This window comes from Phyllostomus hastatus, unplaced genomic scaffold, assembly GCF_019186645.2.
Source record: "Phyllostomus hastatus isolate PE091 unplaced genomic scaffold, TTU_PhHast_1.1 phas_contig_283, whole genome shotgun sequence".
Classification (NCBI taxonomy): Eukaryota; Metazoa; Chordata; class Mammalia; order Chiroptera; family Phyllostomidae; genus Phyllostomus; species Phyllostomus hastatus.
The window spans coordinates 1,727,644-1,748,692 of NW_025333833.1; the positions used below are offsets into that span (position 1 = coordinate 1,727,644).

Sequence of the window (21,049 nt, forward strand, 5' to 3'; positions counted from 1 at the left end):
AAGACTGCGTCTGCTAATTCTCGGCTGTGTTTCTAAGGGCGTGTGCGAGTCAGGTGGGGAGCTGGGGGCACAGAGAGTCCCCGAACCCCTCCTCCTCGAGGCCCCCAGCCCGTTTCCCCCCAGAGGCAGTGCCGGGCACCAACACTCCCACATGTGAGAACTGGCCGGGAAAGAAGGTTCCTGAAAGCTGGTGTTGCAACCCTTGGGTTTTCACCAGCTCCCCGAGGGATGACTTGGTGAGAGGGCACGGGACATGCGCAGATCAGGAGCCCGTGTGGCTGGGCGCGGGAGCCTCAGCACACCCTGCAGGCGCCTTTCCGGGCCTTCCACGCTGTGTTGGCATTGACCAGCCAGATGTCTCTCTGGCCTCCTGCACTGTGCGCCCACAGGGCTGGCGTCGGCCACCTGTGGCCCCGAGACAGCAGCACTTCCTGGCCCTTCCCACCTCTGCGGAGGCTGTCACAGCTGGCGTGCTGCCCTGCACGGGAGGCAGGCCCGCAGCCCCTCCTGCTTGGGACTCAGGACCTCACAGCAGGCTGCCCCTCGGAGGAGCCGCTTGGCACGACCCACCCGTCACCCACCCATCAGGCTGTTTTCCAACAACAAGCCACCAGCCCCATTCACAGGTGTTTGCTTCCACAGGGCAGAGGGACAGACGTACAGTCCTTGCCACACCTCCCACCACGGGTGTGACCCCCAGTGAGCAGAGCAGAGGCCTCCTGAGGTGAGAACACCGCCCCGTCTGAGCACCGGGAGGACCTGGGCACGTCCGGAACGGGTCACGCTGAGGCCGAGCGCAGAGCCTGGGGACAGAGGTCAGAAAAGATCTGCGGCCCCGAGCCTGGGCGCGTGGCTGTGGCAGAAGGAGACGCACTGCACGGACGGGCGGGGGAGGGGCAGAGGGGGGTGAAAGCCAGCTGTCACAGCACAGAGTCAAGCAGCAACGTCTGAAAGTGACAGCCAGAAGCAGGGTGGCAAACACACGACGTGCAGAGGTGAGGAGGCACTGCCAGAGAACCCGCGACAGACAGGGTCCCAGGCGCTCGCGCCGCACGGGCAGGACCGGGCGCGCGGGAGCGGGGCCTGTGCCGAGCCCGCAGGAATGAACACGCCAGGACTCAGGGGGACGCGCGTGACGCGTCTGAGGGCGCTCGCCATCCACGTAGTACACAGGAGACGAGCCGTGTGATTTAAAGACCTTTATTCTTTCCCAAAAACGGAGCCATTTGCTGAGGGTGGAAGAGAGCCCGAGTCGCACCACGCCCGTTCCCCTTTGGACCCGAAGTAGGTCCACCTCCGCCCCCAGCCGCTGAGCCCCAGGCCTGCAGCTGGGTTACACTGTAACTACCTACCTAAGGACAGGCCAACACCCGCGCGCCGGGTACACGATTGTTTTAGATGCGGTCAGACTTTGCCCCGAGATACGGGCCCTACCTACTGTACGCCGCCCTGCCGAACTGGCAGTTTCCCGTGCGCACCGGGCACTTCTTCCCGACCAAGCATCACAGAACGCACCTCTTTCGCACCCTGGCCCGGCCAGCGGGTGCTCGGTGCCAAGGGGCCCCGCCCACGCCACCGCCCACACAACCTGGCTGCGGGGGGGACGGGGGGCGGGCAGGGCCCCGCCCTGTGTGCCCGGTGAGGCTCGGACTGCGGGGTAAGGGAAAGGGAATGTTTGCTTAGTAAGACCCAGGCAGGAGCAAGATTCAAAACTTTTATACGGGAGAAAAACAAATAGACATCATTGAAATAAAATGGAGAATCAGAAAAAAAACCAGACCCCAATACAAATGGCATTTCAGTTCACAGCGAAGGCGACACTCAAACAGGAAAGGAAGCGCGGACCCACTGACAAGCTCCTGGGAGGAGGCGGCTCCGGCCCTGATGCGCGCCCTCAGCGGGGCGCCTCAGCGGTTCACACACAAATCATCGAAGTGTTAACACGTATCAAGGAAGCAAACAGCAACTAAACCTCACCATTTCAGAAAGCATGCATGCGTGACGGTAGCAAAGACCTTCCGGAGAATAAAAAACTGGTAAATTCGAACACACAGTGTTTTTTCTCTGTAGCTTGAGAGTGAAACGAAACCCCAAGTCAGTGGCAAATGAAAAAAATATTTACAACCTACACGGCAGCAAAGGCCACTCTCCTTGGACGAAGAACCGCTCGCAGGAGTTGAGGAGGAAAAAGGACATCTAGTATGAAAACAGGCAAAAGGTAAGAACGAGCAGTGTTCAACAGCAAAAAAAAAATGCAGCTGTTAAATACAAATGAATAGTGAAAATTACTAATTAGATATGTGCAAATCAAAACAAAAACGAGACACCTGTGCAACTAAGGGTGCAACTTCGACCCTTTGAAGACGATGGGGTTGGGGAGCTCTGGCGGGGGGGCACTCTGGGCTGTGCCCACAGGCTGGGAGAGGGGGGAATCTGACAATACTTACGTCACCTTGACTTAGCATCCCCACTAATAAAGACATACATTATGAATATATTTAGAAAATCTTGCCGAGATATTCTATGAGGTTGGGTTTCTTACAGCTGTTGTAATAACAAAGGTTGGAAGGCAAGAGAGAGAGAAACAACTAAATCGGCCACCAGCAAGAAACTTACAGACAATCACTTAATAGTCTGATGACACCAAGCACCGGCAAGGCTGCTGAGCAAGGGGAGGCCGCCTCTGCTGCGGGGGGGCGGGAGGGTGCTGACATTTACAGAAAGGCTGGTGAAACTGACACAGCCCATCCCAGTCCAAGAACGGACCTTTAAACTTGGTGCACATAAACCAAAAGGCATCTGTCTAAAAGCATGTTTGTTCCTAAAAGCATGTTTCTACAAGAGACCCAAGCTGGAAACAATCCCAACATCCAACATTAGAATTGACTTTTAAGTGTTATTTAGTAGACAGTGGAATACTACAATGCAAGTGAATGAACTCAGCCACACGCTACGAAATAATGAATCTCATAAACCTAACATTGAGCAAAAGAGGCAAGACACAACAAAATTCCAGCATGATTCCATTTGAACAGAGCCCATAAACAGAAAAAATAACTATCTTATTTAGAAATGCACCCACAGGTAGGAACCATGTTTTAAATGCAAGGAAACGGTAGCCACAGAAGTCGGGATACAGGGGCCCCAGCAGGCAGGGCTGAGGCTGCAGGAGACTGGGGTCCGCCGGGGGCCTCCCTGTTTCTGACCGGGCGGAATGGAAACGGCGTGCTTGAGAGTCCGGATGTCAGCCTGGAGGCACTGCTCAGCCACCAAACAGGAGGCCGGTCAGCTCTGGAGAGGGAACTGCGGGTGTGGGAGAGGGACTTTGCAAGGGAAGCCAGTTAAGACACTACTGTGAGTGTCCGGGTCGGTCCCAAGCGAAGGCAGAGGGATTCGCAAGGCCATTTTGAGGCGCCATCAACAAGAACCAGGAACAGCAGCTTTTATTTACCGCCTACTGTGGGCCCTGACTATGTGCTATCTTCACAACAGCCGGGCAAAATACACGTCGAGTGGACAAATTTTGCAGATAAAAAGACCACACGAGTTTTGGAGAGGTTACGTCATTTCCCTCGGAATCACACGGCTGCGTAATGGCTATTCTGGAATGCCCCTGCAGGACCGAGCCCCAGGCCCACGCAGTGAGGGACCAGAGCCAGGCCCCGCCCCTGTGGGGGGCAGTGACGCAGTCACTGCCCTCTGCCAAATACGTGACGTGGCCTCGCAGGCCCCAGAAAGGGACTCCGGCTCGCTTGCCGCGTAGGACGCGTCTTGCAAGGCTGCAGGACTGCCAGGGTCAGTGGTCGCTAGAGGTTCAGGCTTCACAGAAAGGTCTGGAGTCCAGGGAGTTGCAGACAGCTAGGCAGCAAGAACGGACCTTTCGTGCATCCGTGTAATGAGGGATCATTGCGTGCTAACTGTATGCCTGGCCCTTCAAAGCACTGGGGATACGGCGGCAAATAGACCGTGTCATCCCCTTCATTCAACTTACACTGGATGGGGGGAGCCAGATCATAAACCAGCGACTTCACTGAGTCCCCTAATACGCCACGTGGTAGAAACTAAACCAACGAAGGGGAGAAGTGTCCGGAGGTAAATGCTGCAGTTTCTCACGCACGATTCCGGGGTCAGGCAGGAAACAATGGGAGGGAGGGGCCGGCACTCCCCTCCTGATCCTCCAGTCACTCGCCCATCCCCTCCCACCGCCTTTTCTTCCAGAGAACAGCCAGCAAGTGACTCACTCCCTTCCAGCTGTAACAGAAACACGAGAGGCTGGCGGCTTACACAGCAGGCATTCATTTCTGGGAGTTCTGCAGGCCGAGAAGGCCAAGGTCACGGTGCCAGCAGACTCAGTGTCTGATGACAGCCTTGGCTGACGCACTCTCTGGGGTCTTTTGCCAGGGCGCTAATCCCACTCATGGGGGCCCCACCTTCAGGACTAACCCCTCCTCCCAAAGCCGCACCTCTAAATGCCAACACACTGGGGACTGAGTTTCAAGACAGGAAGAGGGTCACCCGGTCTATAGCAGCAAGGGGAGGGGGGGGAGGGGACTCTCCCTCCATAAGGAAGCAATGCTTTCCTATTTTCTTCCTTTCCATGTTTAGTAAAAAACAAGCCCTTCCCCAGGAACGTGCGAGAACCCTGAAATGTGTAAGGCCTTCTTGCACCTAAGAAGTTGACAGCGTGATCAAGTTTGGAAGGTGCTGAAACAGCGCCAGTAGACCTTTTACGAGCCCTCGCGGGGCTTCCGCGGGTGCGGGTACGCCAGCCCAGCAAACCGGGCGCCACCCGCCGCCTGCAGCCCTCTGAGATCTGCAGCCCTGCCTCCCGCACCTTCGCTTGGAAGCGTTGGGCTCCCAGGCGCTCTCAGAGAGGCCGGCGTGCACAGGGGGCCAGAGGTGGCGCCCTGGCAGGAGGTGGGGGTCGGAGCGAACGGGCGAGCCGGGTTCACAGCGCCAGGGCGAGTCCTGAGTCCCGCTCCCGCGGCCGCCCTCACTGCCAAGCCGCCCGCGACGGGACTCCACGCGCAACTGAGGGCCGTGCACGCGATCGGAGGTCTGTGGTTCCCAAGGCCACGGGCCGTTCTGGGAAACAGAACGGCGAAGTGGGGGGGGGGGGGAGGCAGCGTGGGCGGATACCGCCACCACGCGGCAGGGCTTAGCTCGGGCTCTCAACAACGGTGACTAACAGGAACCCTTCCTAGTCCGGGAACCGCGCGGGCCTGCACACCCCTACGCCCCTTCCCTCGGCCAAGGTAGCTGCCGGACACGGAGCACGTGCCGCACCAACCCCACCCCCGCCGGGTGCGCCCTACTTCCACGCACGCGCAGTACCAGCCTGCGCATCGCCCAGACGCAAGCTACGGTGGCTGTACTGGGGACAAACTACTTACGTGCGACCGTTCTGCAAACCCAATCCGGAAAGCGTGGACTGGCAAGGCCACTTTGGAAAAGCAGCTACTGAGGCGTTTGTGGGTGGGAGTAGATAAGTAAATTTGGGAGTGGAAGGGGCAAATCAATGGACAGCCCTGAGGAGCGAGAAATTTCAGTCTCTGGCTCACAAGGAGGAGCCTAGAGCTGTCATTCAAAGGCGCAACCGGACCCTCGCCTTGGAGGCGGGGCCTCGCGTGGCCCTGGGGGCGGGCGGGGCCTTCTCTGGCCACGCCCCGTCCTGCCGGAGGCTTTGGGCGCTGCACCCGCACTTCGCCGCGCACCTGGGGTCTGCACCAGCCCTTCCGAGGTGATCCAGGTGAGTGCACGCCGCGGGGGCGCCGGCCCTCGGGGGCACCTCAGCCCCCGCTCTGGGCACTGCCCGCACCTCTGTCATCCCGGGCTGAACAGGGACTCGCCCTCTTCCTCTTCCTGTCCGTCGGTCCTACCTTTCCATCCCCCTCGCCCTCCACCTGCCCCGCGCCCTCCCGGGATGGCGTGGGCTGGCGGCGTCTGAGCTGGGCCTGGCCGTGCCATCTGCAACTCAGGGAGATGCTCAAGGTCAACCCTCCCGAAGTCCCTTCCTTCCCTCTCCTCCTGTCCCCGCCGCCGTGCCTCCGGCGCCTGCCTCCCGCGCGTGCCTCCCGCGCGCGCACGACCTTGCCGGCCGCAGCTCTGCTGCGGGGGATGGCCGGCCAGGCACAGCGGGGCAGTGGGCCATGCAGGCCCACGGGTAGCTCCGGGCTTGAAGCCGCCTGGAGCACGGCGCCCGCTGCAGGTGTGGCTGTGTTGCTAGGGACCTCCCGAGAATCCCCAGAGCATGGTGTTTGTTTTCCTCCTGCTGCGCAGAAACGTTTGCCAGTTTGCATAGGAACCTTAAAGCGGGCCATTTCCTACCTCAGCCTTAGAGCAGGGACCGTGCGCTGGAGGGGGCGGAATCTTCATTTACAGTCCTGCCTTGGATTTCGGTCAACTTCCCCCCTGTCTGGTGGCGCTGCGGGGCGGTGGAAGGAGCCGGAGACTCCATGGTGAGTCATCCGCGAGTTGTGGCTTCTGCTGATACTTTCCTCGGGAGTCACGAGGTTACGAGCTACATTGTAGCGTAGGGGACAAGTGTGGGAAAGGAGGTGAAGGGAGAGCGGAGGCAGGAGGCCGGGTAGGAGAGGGGGTGGGGCGCCCTGGATGAAGGACTTCTCCGCTCTGCAGATGTGCCAGGGACCTAGGCGTGGTCATGCAGGGCTGCGGCCGCCGGGTGTAGCTTCCTCTGTGCCTGGGGGCCAGAGCAGGGCTTCCCTGGGGATGTCTGAGGTCAGTGCAGGCCTGCAGTGCGGGGAGGCTCCCACGGGTGTCGTCAGAGTCACAGGCAGTGTTTTGTGTAGTCCACTGAGTTCAGTTCAGTGAACGCACCTCCATGAGCCTCCCACCGCTACCTGAGGAGGGGGGTCAAGAATGTTTCTCCTCCCAGGAGTTCAGTGTAGGGGGTTCAATAAAAGTAACATCTAAATGCGAACAAGTACTTTTCAACCCCTCGGAAGATGTGCTAAGCTTCCCTTCTGACACAGTGTTACAGAAATAGCAAACGTCAAGCATCTTCCCCGGCCCATGTTACTATATATAAAACAGCTAGGGCCGGCAGAGAGAGACGCCACGGCCAGCCCTAGAAACTGCACCCCGGTCTTCCTTCCAGGGGGGGGACAGACCGGAGAAGGGCAGTGTCCCCGCATTTCCAAGTCCTCCTGCTGGCCTCGCTCTCCAAGGACAGAGTCACCGAGGGGAACCTCCTAATCGGAGGGCAGCGTGTGGACTGAGTGCCGTGAAAGAAGGGATTGAAGAGCCCACTATCCAGGGAAGCGCCAAACAGCCCCCGAGCAGTCTGGGGTGACGGGATGGCACCTCAGTCTGTCGGAAAGTCACCCAGTGCCCAGTCAGCGCTGCTGGCTGCAGTTACACACACTGTTCCCCACGCTCATCTGTAAACGTCCTGAATCCATGTTCAGAGCCCCACGGCCAGCCACGTCTGACCGTGGACCGTTTCGCCTTTTTAAAGCAATATTTGTTTAAAAGGACATATACGGCTACGGTTTTTGCAACTCGTTTATGGATCCCTGTTCTGAGTTTACCGTCCTCCTGGGAAGAAGGATTTAGCGGTCACCGAGTAGGTGGCCGCCGTGTAAAACAGAATTCCGGGGTTCCCCTGCGCGCGCCCTCACAGGTGGGGCGTGCGGGAGGCAAGCAGGGAGGAGACAGGGCAGGTGCACTGCCTTCCGAATGGTCCTGCAAACCCCTGTGAGGATTTCAGCATTTGGACGCTTAGGTTTCCCCCGAGTTCGTTCTAGAGCTGACCTGTTTATTAGCTGGGACTTGGGTTCGAATATTTTGGCGCCTTAGGGCCCTTTTTTAAATAAGCGATGTTCTCTGTCCAGCCTCGGAAGTGGGAATGGCCGGTGCAGACAGGCACGGCAGGCTCCTGTCCTGGGCGCGAGCCGGCGGCCCGGCGGTTCCTTGCTTCCCGCGGCTGGCACCCTGGGGGGACCCTGCTGGCACCCTGGGGGGGGGACCCTGCGGCTGCTGGGACTTGACTGCCGTCGGCCGAGTTTCTCGTGACGGGAAATCCAGGTGGTGTCAGTGCGACCCACTTGAGAGGCCTTCTTTCCCTCTTCCGGAAGTCAGGGTCTGTGTCCCTGTGGTGCCCGGTGCCTGTCTAATGCCGGTTAAGGGACAGGCCGTGAACACGGGGTGCCCGTCCCTGGGCAGCCTGTCTCCTGGCAGACCTGGGCACCCGGGAGGCAGGAGGACGCGCTTCCCTTCCTGTGAGCTCTCCTCGGCTGTCGGACCGCGATGCCGGCACTCATTTTTTTTTTTTTGAAGTTCCTCTTTGGACCTTTTCCAAGGGTTTTTCTTTCTTCCATTGACAAAGATCTCAGGCTTTAATCGCTCACAGATTCGGCGTTAATGATTGGCTTTCTGTCCTTGCTGTCATTCTGCTCCGGAGAGCGGGTGCCGGAGAGCGGGTGCGGTCAAAGGTGGCTGCCGCCTGCCCAGGACAGAGGGCACACAGCCCGCCCCCGACGGCCTGGCGTGGGAGTCCAGGCCGCTGCTGGGACTGCTGTGTGACCTTGGGCCGCCGGAGTGCCCTCCCTGATGCCGTCCCCTCCGCTGCAGAGTGGAAACCGTGACCCCTCCCAGGGCCGCTCGGCGGGGGGGCTTCCCGCGTGGAGATTGGCGAGCCCCTCGGGACAGGGGGTGGCAGGCGGTACACAGTAAATGTGCCGGTGATGCGTGTCACGGGTAAAGCTAACTGGTCGCTCCGGCCGCCCTGCCCCCAGCCTGCTCCCTACCCCACGCGCCGCCCCCGTTCTCCGTCATCCACGCCGCGCGCCTGCCCTGCCGTCTGCCCGTGGCCTCTCTCACGCGAGTTCTCGCTCCCGCGTCAGGGTCTCTGTGCCGCACAGCCTCCACCGCAGCCTGTCCCGTCCTGCCTCACCGCCCCCCGTGCTCGGTCCGTCCGCTGGTCTGCGTCCTCCTTTCCCGGTCAGGAGCGCCCCCACGGCCCCTCCGTGGACAGCACGGTGCCCAGTAGGGGGCGGGCCGTGGGGCTTGGTGCTGGGGGGGAAGCGCCGAGGCCGGTGGCAGGTGAGGGCGGTGGGCAGGCAGTCCCCGGCGGTAAGTGGCCTGTCTGTCCGTCCGGCGGTGACTTGAACAGATCAGCCCCGTTGAAGGAATCGCTGAGATTTTTATTTTCTTCTGCGCCCCGTGGTTTCTCCCCGCCCTCTCCCGGCCTCCGAGGTTGCCGCCCTCAGACCGTGGGGAGTATTCTGTGGCCTGTCCCCGGTGCCACACCTCCCGGGAGGCCAGGCTCCGGAGCGTCCAGCGTGACCCAGGGGCGTCTAGGTGAGACGTCACCACATCAAGGGAATGCTCGCCCTTTTGTGTTAGGAGCTTTCGAGTCAAAAGTCTGTCTGGGAAAGTGCCGTCCCGCCAGCAAAGGGACCTGGGACCTGTTCCGTCCTGTTGCAGATGTACACTCTCCCCGGGTCCCCGACGAGCAGGGCCCCCGCTTTCCCAGGGGACAGACACGCGGTTCCACGCAGACACGTGTGTCCAGTGCCTCCGACACAGAACTCGTGCTCTGGGGGGACGCAGCAGGGAGTCTGCTCCCCTGGTGTGGGCGGAGTCAGTGCAGACGGCCCGCTGAGCGGGGAGCAGCGCCCAGACTTGAGCGTCCTGGCGCCCCCCCACCGCCCCCACCCCACCCCCACCGCCCCCGGTGCAGGGGTGAACTCACAGCCCCCCAGGGGTCAGGATCCAAACAACACTGGAACCTGAATAATACTTTCTACGGCCAAGTGGTGGCTGTTTGACGACACGGCCGAACACCCTTGGACTACAGCGTGGTCACCTCTAAAAGGGACAGACGTCCGTCCTCCTGACATGCACCTGTGATCTGCACACCCCACCCCGCCCCCGTGAAGGGCAAGCGCCACGGAAACTCCCAGGAGCGAGCTGGCGGTCCCGCTGGACCCTCAAGTCGCCCCCTCATTTGAAGTCATGCGGCTCATTGCCCAGAGTGTCAGGCGCCCCCAACCCACGGTTCGAAGGCGGCAGTCTCAGGCCATGATCGGCGTACGGAGCCTCACTTCTGGGGGGAGAGAAGCCTTGAACTCTGTGACTCACTTGACGAGCGGGGGCGCATGGTCCGGTGGGTGACAGTGACCGTGAAGGGGGAGCCGGGAGCCGAGTGGCCGTCACAGGGTAGACTGATGAGATCAAGCCCCAGAAGGTCCGGGGCTGTCGGACCCACCTGTTTGGTGGGGAGCCCGCGGTCCGCGGAGCCGAAGCAAGAGGCGGTGTTCTGTGGGCATGCCCGTCGGGAGGGGCCCGTCCTGCAGAACCAACCGCCTCTGGTCTCCTGGCCCGTGGAGTCCGGGGGCAGGCGGAGCAGCCCACTGAAACCGGGAGTGAAACCGGGGCGCACACAGTCGCGGGCCGAGGCGTGGCGTGAGGGTGGGTCGGGAGGGCAGGCTTCCCAAGGCAGGGACGGGACGGGCAGTGGGCCGATGCAGGAGGCGAGCTTGCCCCTCCGCCCGCTGCTGCCTGCCACCTGTGCCCCTCCCCGAAAAGCTGCTCTCGAAGGCCCCGTCACCAAAGCCAAAGCATCCTCAGTCCGCTCGCGTGTCTCCGCCGAGGGGGCCACTTCTTCCGTGTCAGAACTCCTCCTTCCCTTCTGTCTGGGGTCTGCACCCCTCGTCCGCGTCCCTGGAGGGAGAAGCAAGAACAGTTGACCATCACATGGCCCCCAAGCCCCTCTCATGATCGGGACGGCCCCTCTAACCCAATGTCCTGCCGTTCCTACCGCTCTCTGGGGCCAGCCACGCCACCGGCCGCCTTTCCGGCCTTGACTGTGCCAGGCTGCCCTCAGCCAGGGCCTTTGCACTGGTGGCTCTGGTCAGAGCGATCTCTCCCCAGGATGCGGGGCGGCCGTCTCTTCCTCCTCCAGGCAGCCGCCGCGGCGGGCCGGCCCACGGCGGTCCTGGGACAGCAGCCAGGCCCTGCCCTCGGCCACCATGGGCGCTCCCCATGGCACAGGCCGCTCTCTCGGGGCGAGTTTGCGTGTCTGTTGTCTGTCTCTCGTCATCTCGGGAACGGCAGTGTCTTGCAGGCAGGGACCCCACCTTGCTCACACTCTGTCCCCCACGCCTGTACCGGGCCTGGCCTAGAGCAGGCGCTCCGTAGAGCATGGTGGAATAAAGGAATCCGGGGTTCTTGGACGCGGCAGGCTGTCCACGCCAGGTAACCCACTGCCCCCGGAAACCTGAGCAGACCAGCCCTCCGGCAGTCTGAACCCATCCCGCACAGCGTCAGAACCCATGCCCGAGCCAAAGCACACTGCTGACCGGCAGAGAACGCCGCACCTCCTGACCCAGGACGCACGTCCCACACGGGCAGACACACGTGTGTGCCCTCAGCCCGGTTCACAGCGTCTGCATTCGTGCCTAGTTTGCGTCACTGAGTCCTCCAGCCGCCCGGCAGCGGTCACGGTCCGCGGTCTCCCGTTTGCCGAGAACCTCGGTGGCTTCCCCCGGCGTGCAGGCCGTGTGTGGACGCAGGGCCGGCTCAGAACTCCCGCTGTCTCGGCTCCCGCCACTTTCCCCGCCGGAGAGCGCGGGCGCGTCAGCCACGGGACTCCAGTCCTCGGGGAGTGAGGACATCCAGTGCCCCAGGGCGTCCCTGCTCTCGACTCAGTGACTGAGGGTGTCTGGCTGCCCAGGAAGAACTCCCGGGCCGGCCGGGCTGCTCCGGAGCTTGGGCTCCGTCAGGAACCAGAAGGCTGCAGGCGGCTGCAGGTTTGACCCCCGCTGAGGCACGTGTGGGAGGCAACTGATTCACGTTTCTCTCTCTCTCTCTCTCTCTTCCCTCCCTCCCTCCCTCCCTTCCTCCCTCTCTAAGATCAATTTAAAGACATGTCCCCAGGTGAGGATTGGAAAGAAAAAAACTGGTTAGAATGATTCAGGTTCCCTTAACCCTTCGATGTCCTCTTCTCTCCAGTGCGCGGTTTTGACCCGTCTCCAGACCTCCAGGAATCCGCGGGTGCGAAGCCCACGCCACCTCTGACATGCCACCTGTCCTCCCCCAGCCCGGGCGGGTCCGTTTCTGGGGGGGACTTTCGTGCCCAGCTGCTGACCACGCGGTGAGGGGGAAATCTGCAACTGGCGGCCTGCTGGCTGACTTTCTGCCCGCCCCCCCACCGGAAACGAGCCTCATGAGGGCAGGGGCCGAGTCCAGCTGCCACCCCCCTCGCCTGCAGCCCCGGCCCAGGGAGCGGCACACAGTAGGCACACAGCAGGCACACAGTAGGCACAGGGAAACGAGGACAGGTGGATGTGCACACACACACCTGTCCCTGCCAGGGGCTGGCGGAATGGATACATTTTGCTTTTCCCCCGAGTCGGCACTGGTACCCTGCTTTCAGATGGTTCCACGGTGGACGTGGACGCGGCTGCTGGCTGCTCGAGCTCAGAAAAGGGGGGGAACCCACACAGCTCTAAGCTTCGTTTGCCCGTTTAAAATAGCAGTTCTAAATGACGAATGCTGGAACGCACACCCATTATCACCCATTTATTCAAACGTCCCCTTTCGTAACCCAATCGGGGCCAAGCCCCAGCCGACAGAGCGTCGGTGCACAGAACATGACCCATAACCCGGTGTGTAGTGCGGGTGAGCGCCCATGGGGTGTCGGGCACTGCGTGGGGGTGCAGACCCCGCCTCCCCCTGCTCCTCACATCCACGGGACCCGAGCCCGGCGCCGTCCACCCCCGCGGCCTGCTCCCGTCTCCTCCCCGCCGACTACGGCCAGGCCGTCTTTATGTAACTTTTGGGGTAGATGTTGGCTCCTTTTGGAAACCATAGGCGAGTGCAAAGAAAAAATCCATAATTCAGCCATCTAGAAATAAGTAGGCTATGCCTTTCCTCTTTTCTTCTTCAACTGTTTTCCGTCGTTGAGAAAACCAAGACTGTAGCACAGACGCACGCAGGTTCCTCTGCACCTCGCGCGCGCGGTCAGGTAGCCGTTTGGACACGTTCAGCGCTCGCCTCCTGGCATCGCCTAGTCCTTTGTGCTTGGGTGTCGGTACTGTTTCTGCGTCCGCGATAGTAAATAGTGCCGGGGTGAAGGTCCTTGAACCAGCTGCATCCCCGGTGGGACAACCAGCTGGGAGGGAGGAACAGCTTCAGGCCTGGGACCGGCCCCCTGCCGGGCTGTCCTGCTTCCCCCCCGCCCCCTGCAGAGTGCACCCGCACAGACTGAGCGGGGCCACACACTGGGCGGGACAAAAGCAAGCAGGGGGTGGCCGTGAGTACGGGAAACATGGCGTTGGCTCTTGTATTACTTATTCTCGTATGACTTTTCGTGTGAGCAAACCTGCCTCTGCCCCACCCCGTACGCCCCTAGATACACCTGTGTCTGTGCAGACCGTGGCTTCACCGTGTGACCTGGGGTGCAGCGCTGCGGTTCACAAATAAGCGGGCAGGGTGTTGGGGGGCAAGAGTCCGCACCGCGCTGCACGCTGAGCCCTCTCGGGGCTCCTGGCCCTGGCTGCGTCTCAGCACCGCATAGAAGACAGTCGGGGTGGAGCCCCCAGCACCTTATCTGGGGGCAGGTGAAACGGCCGCAGGGGACAGGGCGGGGAGTGCCCCCACCCACTGGAGTGTGCATGCCCGAGACAGGCACGGGCCACTTATCAGCCTCTGGAGCCAGAGCCCGGGAGCTATCTGCGGGCTGCGGGTGGGCGGAGCTGGGGCGCGGCTGTGCCTGCTGGGCGTGGCTCTGTGCACAGAGCCAGCAGTCCCCTGGGCCTGCTCCCGGGCTGAGCTACAGGGGCCAGTCTCTGCGGCCTGGGAAGTCCCTCCCTGTGCCCCCCCCCCGCCCCCCCCCCGCCCCCCCCCCGGCTCTCAGGAAAAAGGGATTCTCTAGATAAAGGTGTTCTGACCCCTCAGCGAATTAGGTTGACCGTTTCCCCCAAGGACACACCTCACCTGCTTTTGGTCCCTGCCAGACCTCTGTGTCCAGCAGCTTCTCTGGGTTCTGACCTCCCCCCTCCAAGCCGTGCGGCCGCGGGCGCTCCCGCTGTTTCCACGGGGGCTTCCGAGGGGAACAGAAGGGGCTTCAGGAGGTGGGGTGCATCCTCCTGAGTTCCAAGCACTGCCGGGCAACCACGGGCATCACCGCAGTTGCGGGGGGGTCGTTCCTGAGAGCCGCCTGGAATGCCAGGTCGCTCTGGGGGTTCCGTGGGCCTCTATAAGCACAGCCCCCGCCCCCCCCACCCCCCGTGCTCGGCACAGAGGGTGCCCGACAACACGCCCCGCCCGCGGGAGCTCCGCTGCAGCCCTGCAGAGAGAGCGTGGCTCCGTGTCGGCACGTGATCTGTGGAGCAGGACACCTCCCCCCCCCGCCAGCAGGGGGTGCAAGGAGGCATCGGAGCGGCTGGGGGCGCTTTGCCCCTGCCCCTGTGCAGCTGGGTCTGTGGCTGCTGCACGGGAGCCTTGGGGAGATGGGCTGTCTCCTTTCCCTGCTCCGAGTCCCCCCAAGGGCAATGCAGTCCTTTGCAAACCGTCCTGTGTCACCCCAGCAAGGTGCAGGGAGAGGGGCGGTCGCTGGGTCTAACCTCCCGGACCACGTTTCTGCTTTGGAAGAAGAGCGGAGTCGCACGCCCTCCCCACTCCCCCCGGCATTCTAGCTGCAGGTCTCTGGGTGCTTGCTCCCGAGGGTTCGTGGCCTGCAGTAGAAACACCTGATGGGGAGGCACTCGGTCCTGCCACCAGGCTTCTCCCACCCCCAGCCCTTCACATCGGAAGAGCAGAGGCCAAGGACTAAGCCACCAAATGCTACCAGCTTGCCTGGGCCCGTTGGATTGGGGGAAGCACCCTAAAACGCGCCCTGGTCTCACCTCTGCGCTCCCCTCGCTGCGCTTCCATTTCCCCGTGTAACAGGTGGCGCTGGTGGGGTGTGTGGGGAGGGCGCCAGCGAGCGGGGCTGGGGAGTGCCAGGCAAACACCAGGCGGACGTCCCCACGCCGCCAGCCCGCCAGCCCGGCACCCCGTGCAGACACTTGGTTCTGGAAGCTGGCTCTCAGCTTGGAAACTGGGACCCGAACCAACTGTGCTTGGTGGTACTGTCCTTCACCGGGCAGCTTGTCACAGAGCGAGGGACAGCTTCATTCGAATTGGCCCGGTGGCGCAGAGGTGGTGCCAAATTCCGAGGACGTCCGGCGGCTCGGAAAGCTCGGTCACTCATCTTCAAAGGCGTTCAGCACGCAGCCCGCACTCCTGTTCCCGTCCCACTTTCTGCACCCTACAAGTGGCTCACCCAGAAGAGAGCGGGGAGCATGCCAGCTCCGAGAGTACCCTCTCCCCTCGCCCTCTGCGGCCACACAGGATGGCCGGGAGACGGGGCCAGCAGGTGACACCAGGGCTGAGGCTGGGGTCGGCCCTCTCCCCTGTGTCCCGACCCCGGAGATGGGGGCCGCGTGGACGCCCCTCGAGAGCAGCTCAGAAATCAGAAACATCTCGGTAATGCCGTGCCGACCCAAAGCACCCGGGCACCAAAGGGAGCAGGCAGTGAGATCGCGAACCTTCTGTGAACGAACGCTGCATCTTCGGGTGATCTCTAATCTCTGTCTCGTGACATCCGCAGCACCTCCCGCCACCTCTTCGAGGCATCGCTCACCTGCCTCTCTCTGACCTGCAGATGTGCGCACGCCCCAGCCGCACCTGCCGCCGGCCTGCCTCACCTGCGCTTTGTCCCCCAGAGCCGCGATGGCCGTCCTCTCCAAGGAGTACGGGTTCGTGATTCTCACCGGGGCCGCCAGCTTCATGATGGTCGCCCACCTGGCGGTCAACGTCGCCAAGGCGCGCAAGAAGTACAAGGTGGAGGTGAGTGGGGGCGCGCTGGCGCTGTGGCGGGCTCGCCCTGGGGAGAGCTTGTCTCCCGGCCCGGAGGGACAGGTGAGGCTAGCTAGGGTCCGCAGGGGCACCTGTCGGAAATGCCGCCCGCCTCTTTCTGGCAGGAAGACGGCGAGAATACGGAGACCCTGCTGGGGGCGGGGGTGAGGGTTCCCTTCCTGGCTTCACTCCGGCTCTCCTGCAGAAAGGCCGGTGGGCTGGCAGGAGACCACCAGTCTGCCTTCGGCCGGAGCTCTCTGCCAGGAAGGGTGTCTTTTCCTAACGAGGGTTCCACGGCCACGTTGTTCCCTGGTGTGGCTGCCTCTGGTGCCGTCCCGTGTCCCCCCAGGCAGCAAGTGTGCGGTGCTGCCGTGAGCCTGGGCCGGGGCGCCGGGCGCAGGGAGGCGGCCTCGGATGTGTCCGTCAGTCTCGGCCGGGCCGGGGGGGCGGCCACTGAGGCTGTCCCCGGCGAGACATCCAGGTGTCCGTTTCTGTTTAGCAGCTTCCGATTCCACTCCCCAACCAGAGCTGCTTTTAATGTCTTCATGCCTAGTTTCTTGGGGTTTTTTATTATTATTATTTTTAACGGACACATCCATTAAAACTCTCACGCGCTCAGTGTCTGCCCCCCACGAAGGCGCCTCTCGCAAGGTCGGGGTGTCTGGTGCCTCCGGGCAGGAGCTGCTTCCCCGGGTTGCCTTTGGGATGCGTGAGAAGCCCCGCAGTGAAGTCTTTGCGCAGGCTGCCTCCGTCCCTCGTGACTGGGGTGGACGGGCCCGGTCAGACCGGCCTCTGGGACCCGGCCCGGTCACTGCCAACACCGAGAGGACACTGATCAGATATCGGGGGTCTGGGGGGAGATGCATGGGGCGGAGCAGCTTCTGGTTGGTGGCCGCCTGTCCCGGCGTCTGACCTGCGCGCCCTCTGTGCCTGTGCCTGCAGTACCCCACCATGTACAGCTCGGACCCGGAGCACGGACACCTCTTCAACTGCATCCAGCGAGCCCACCAGAACACGTGAGTGGGCCCTGGGGCACCCACACCCTTGTGCGGGGGGGCGGGGGGGTGCCTCTGTCCACCCCCGGCCGTTAGTGCCCTACTTCTCTTAGTGAGGGTGGCGATCATTAAAAGTATCCTTAAAAAAAACCCATAAGTGCCCCTGGCTGCTGTGGCTCAGTGGATTGAGTGCCAGCCTGTGGACCAAAGGGTTGCCAGTTCGATTCCCAGTCAGGGCACAGGCCTGCGTTGTGTGACAGGTCCCCAGTAGGGGGCGCATGAGAGGCAGCCACACATTGCTGTTTCTTTCCTTCTCTTTCTCCCTCCCTTCCTCTCTCTCTAAAAATAAATAAAATAAAATCTTTAAGAGAAAACTTGTAAGTGAAGAGTGTTAGAACAGTGGGATGCTGGGTAATCTTTTCAGGACTGTCCCTAGCACTGATCTCTTTGGGCACGCAGCACGTCCCACCTAAAGTGACCACGAGTCTCCCTGCCCCAGGGAGGGAGGGAGGGGCCCCGAGCTCGGTAAGGAAGCCCACCCGAGTCACAAGGCCGTCCTCATCAGCCCGTTAGAGGGGCGGGCTCCCACTCCGGTTTCTCAGCCACTGCTGGTCCCAGAGGCGGGCCAGGGCTCTGCCCTTCCCCCTCGGACGGGGGTCCATTTCCCTCTCAGGCGTCGAACTCGGCGAGTAGAGTAAAGGGCTCCCCGTGCTACGTAACCACACTCACAGGGGCCCTGGTTCAACGAGTGCCCTTCCATCTCTCGCAGGCTGGAAGTCTACCCTCCCTTCTTGTTCTTCCTGGCCGTGGGCGGCGTGTACCACCCGGTGAGTGAGTCCGGCGCTTGCTTTCGTCTGGGGTACGACGGGTTTCCGCCTGGCACCCTGCGTTTAAAAGATTTCATTCAGTTACTCCTTACCGAGTTCTTTAAAGTGGGCAGACTGTCCCGTTTTTGTGCAGATAAGGGGAAACATGGTGGACATTGTAAGTTTCTCAAGGTCACAGGGCTACAGGGTGGGAGAGTCAGAATTTGAACCCGGGTCTGACTCTAGAAGGCTTGTGTCCATCAGTGTTTTCTGTTGCGTATTCGTTCTTTTGAGCGACACACAGTTACTGGTGCCCTGAGGTGCCCCAGGTGAACCGACCAGGCAGGCAGCCGGCTTCGGGGACTGACTCGTAGGCACCTGCGTGCGTGATGCGTCTGTTGGAGGTGGGGCAGGCCTTGGGGCTGGCCGGCAGCACCGCTTACTCGCCTTCGGGGTCCTGCCCTGGACAGAAGGTGTCTCCCCTTGACCGAGCTCTGACCAGATGTCCGGTGTCCCCACTCCCGGAACTGAGCCTGCGGAGTCCCCGGTTGGCACCAGCTGCCGGAAGCCACATTTATGTCTAGTTCACGACCCACCAGAGCGGGGACCCCCGGCCCCAGGGAGAGGAAAGACAGGCTTTGGCTACAGCGCTGCGCAGTCAGCCCTAAATCTTCCTGCAGCTCTGCCAGTTCCGTGAACGCCGACACTCACGTCACCCGCCCCCCCTCCCTTTTCTCTAGAGAGTAGCCTCGGGCCTGGGCCTGGCCTGGATCGTCGGACGCGTCCTTTACGCCTACGGCTACTACACGGGAGGTGAGTGGGGCAGACCCGCCCGGGGAGGCAGACGGGGCCCTGGCGCTGCTGTGTTTCCGTCCTGTCTGGGCTCTAAGGACCGGGGTGTGACCTGGTGTCTGGGTGAAAGGCCCGTTACCTTGTTTTTACTAACCCGTGAATGGGAACAGAACTTACTGCTTTCACTGAGCATTTTGTGTGTGTCGGTTGCTGTTCTAAGAACTTTGCCTTCCAACAATTCGGCGATGTAGATGATACTCCCCTATTTTACAGATGGGGAAACTGAGGCTTAGAAAGAGGAAGGCTGTAGCCCTGGCTTGTGTGGCTCAGTGGACTGAGTGCCGCCAGTTCAATTCCCAGTCAGGGCACGTGCCTGGGTTGTGGGCCGGGTTCCCAGTTGGGGGCGTGTGAGAGGCAACTCCTGTCCCTCTCTCCCTCCCTTCCCCCCTCTCTACAAGTACATAAATAAAGTCTTTTAAAGAAAAGAGAAAGATCGGGCCTCTGCCTAGGACCCGGAGCCGCCATGTGGGCGCTGTGGGTGGAGGCAGACGGTCTGCCTTGGGGGCCCACTCCGCGCCCCCAACGTTTCTGGCCATGCTTGCATCTTCGGAGAAGCAGGGGGGCACTGCCCAGGTCCCGGTTCAATGCGGCTGCAGGTGTTACCCCGACATCCTTCTAAGGACCAAGCCACCCTGTTGTGACACGTTACTTTGCGGAAAGTGGGTTGACCAGACGGTCTGGGGCCCCGGCCGACTCCCTGAGGGGACGCTCCATGGACCCCGAAGGCGGCGGCGCCCCCGGAGCCTCCACGTAACCTCGGCCTTCCCTTCTCTTCCAGAACCCAGCAAGCGGAGCAGGGGCGCCCTGGGCTCCATCGCCCTCATCGGCCTGATGGGCATGACCGTGTGCTCCGCCTTCCAGCACCTGGGCTGGGTGAAAGCCGGCGGCCTGGGCGGGGGGTCCAAGTGCTGCCACTAGGGGGCGTTGGGGGTGGGGGCGGGGCGGTCAACACGCTCCTCCGTTGTGAGTGACTGACTTTTATTTCCAGTTCCTTTTTATTTTCTAAATATAATAAAGTTTATCTGGCATCAGCCTCGTACGTAACCCCGACTCTACGATTATTGCCTGTTGAGGGCCCGTACCCAGGCGGTAACCGGGGCCGAGGGGGTGGGGCACACTGGCCGGCCAGTGCCGACTCCATACTGGAGGCCAGGAGATGTCTAACAGTGGTGACAGGTTCACGGTCACGGCACTTTCCACAGCTGCGGAACGCTGGGCTGGAGGAAGAAAGGGCCAGTTCTAGTTAGGACCCACGATGGCTGATACACAGGATGATAAAGAAGGGTTTTAAGAATCGCTGCTGCGCGCTGGCTGGCGTGGCTCAGTGGATTGAGTGCTAGCCTGCGAACTGAAAGGTCACTGGTTCGATTCCCGGTTGGGGCACATGCCTGGGTTTTGGGCCGGGTCCCCAGTTAGAGACACGTAAGAGGCAGCCGACTGATGTGTCTGTCACGCATCGGATGTTTCTCTCCCTCCCTTCCCTTCTCTCTAAAATTGAATAAAATCTTTTTTTAAAATCACTGTGGGAGATGGCTTCTCCTGCCTAACAACTGAACTCAGGGGTTAAATTGGAGGAGGAGATGAAACTCCACAGAGATGAACGGAATCGCCCACGTTTGGGTGCAAAGACCAGATTGTGCAAATGGGCGCGGAGACACATAGCAACTACACGTGAGGACGTACTGGTTCTGGAGCACTCGGGGGCAGGCGCGGAGGGACGGGGGGGGGGGGGGCGGCTCCACACACGGAAGTGGCCGCAAGCGGCACTGACGGATCCGAAGGCCCCCTGTGCTGTGCAGTGTGGGAGCCCCCACCGCATGGGGCTGTCTGCGCTGCAATGGATAACGTAACAAGATGAGGTCTTCAGGTGCTTTTGCTGCATTTCACGTGCTCAGTAGCTGTGAGCATCCGAGACAGGAGGGACCCCAGGCCTGAGTCTGACATCCATGCGTTTTCTCTCGTGCCCTCTGTCCCTTGGAGGACAGGAGGCATCTGGGGGGAGTGTGCTCTGGTCTGCCCAGGAGGGTCAGCCTTGGCCACAGGGCCACCCGGGGCCACCCGGGGCCCCCGGTGAGGTTGGACTAGGCCTGCCCACTCCCCAGGGTGAGTCAGTCTGTGAGTTGTTCTCAGCAGTGAGGAGCGCCTGGACATGAGGTGGTTTCCGTAAGGCTGTGACGTGTACCCTGTACTTTGTGATGACCCCTAAGAAAGGAGGTGACGGTGAAGGCAGGGGGTTGGGTCCTGACGCTGCAAAGTAACATAAGGAAGAACGTGCACTGAGCTGGGGGTGGGGGGGGCGTGTTTCTGTATGTCTGGGTTTTGTCAGGTAGCAAACACACCCGGAGGGACGGGAACACCTGTGGAGGCCCCTTCCCATCACATTGGGTGCAGGTGGCAGTGAGGCAGGCAGGCCACCTGGGGACAGGTGGGTTTTCACCTCTGCAACCTCAACAGGGCGTGCCTTCAGAGCAGTCCGTCCTCTCCGTCACTTGGCCACAGCCTGGGCTCACATGCCGTTTGCAGGAGCCC

At 61.6% G+C, this 21,049-nt stretch overlaps 2 protein-coding genes across 4 annotated transcripts in view; one reads left to right on the forward strand and one right to left on the reverse strand.

Moving 5' to 3' along the window:
* RXRG (retinoid X receptor gamma) overlaps positions 1 to 6,568 on the reverse strand; it is a 97,871-nt gene extending 91,303 nt beyond the window's left edge. Inside the window, exon 1 of one of the 2 annotated variants that reach the window (XM_045838637.1) lies at positions 6,328 to 6,568. The gene's annotated coding sequence lies outside the window, so the exon portion shown is untranslated. Of the gene's footprint in view, positions 1 to 5,393; positions 5,509 to 6,327 lie in introns of those variants that run through there. The other variant, XM_045838638.1, reaches the window with a different exon arrangement.
* Positions 5,606 to 19,564, forward strand: MGST3 (microsomal glutathione S-transferase 3). Of its 2 annotated transcripts, none has more exons than XM_045838641.1 (6): positions 5,606 to 5,749; positions 15,735 to 15,858; positions 16,810 to 16,883; positions 17,632 to 17,689; positions 18,409 to 18,481; positions 19,299 to 19,564. In XM_045838641.1, exons 2-6 carry the CDS (start codon positions 15,742 to 15,744, stop codon positions 19,436 to 19,438), a joined length of 462 nt encoding a protein of 153 aa, XP_045694597.1. In that variant the 5' UTR covers positions 5,606 to 5,749; positions 15,735 to 15,741; the 3' UTR covers positions 19,439 to 19,564. The 2 variants fall into 2 exon arrangements, with proteins under 2 accessions (XP_045694597.1, XP_045694598.1); XM_045838642.1 differs by having other exon boundaries at positions 5,626 to 5,749; positions 15,674 to 15,858.
* The last annotated feature ends 1,485 nt before the right edge of the window (positions 19,565 to 21,049 follow it).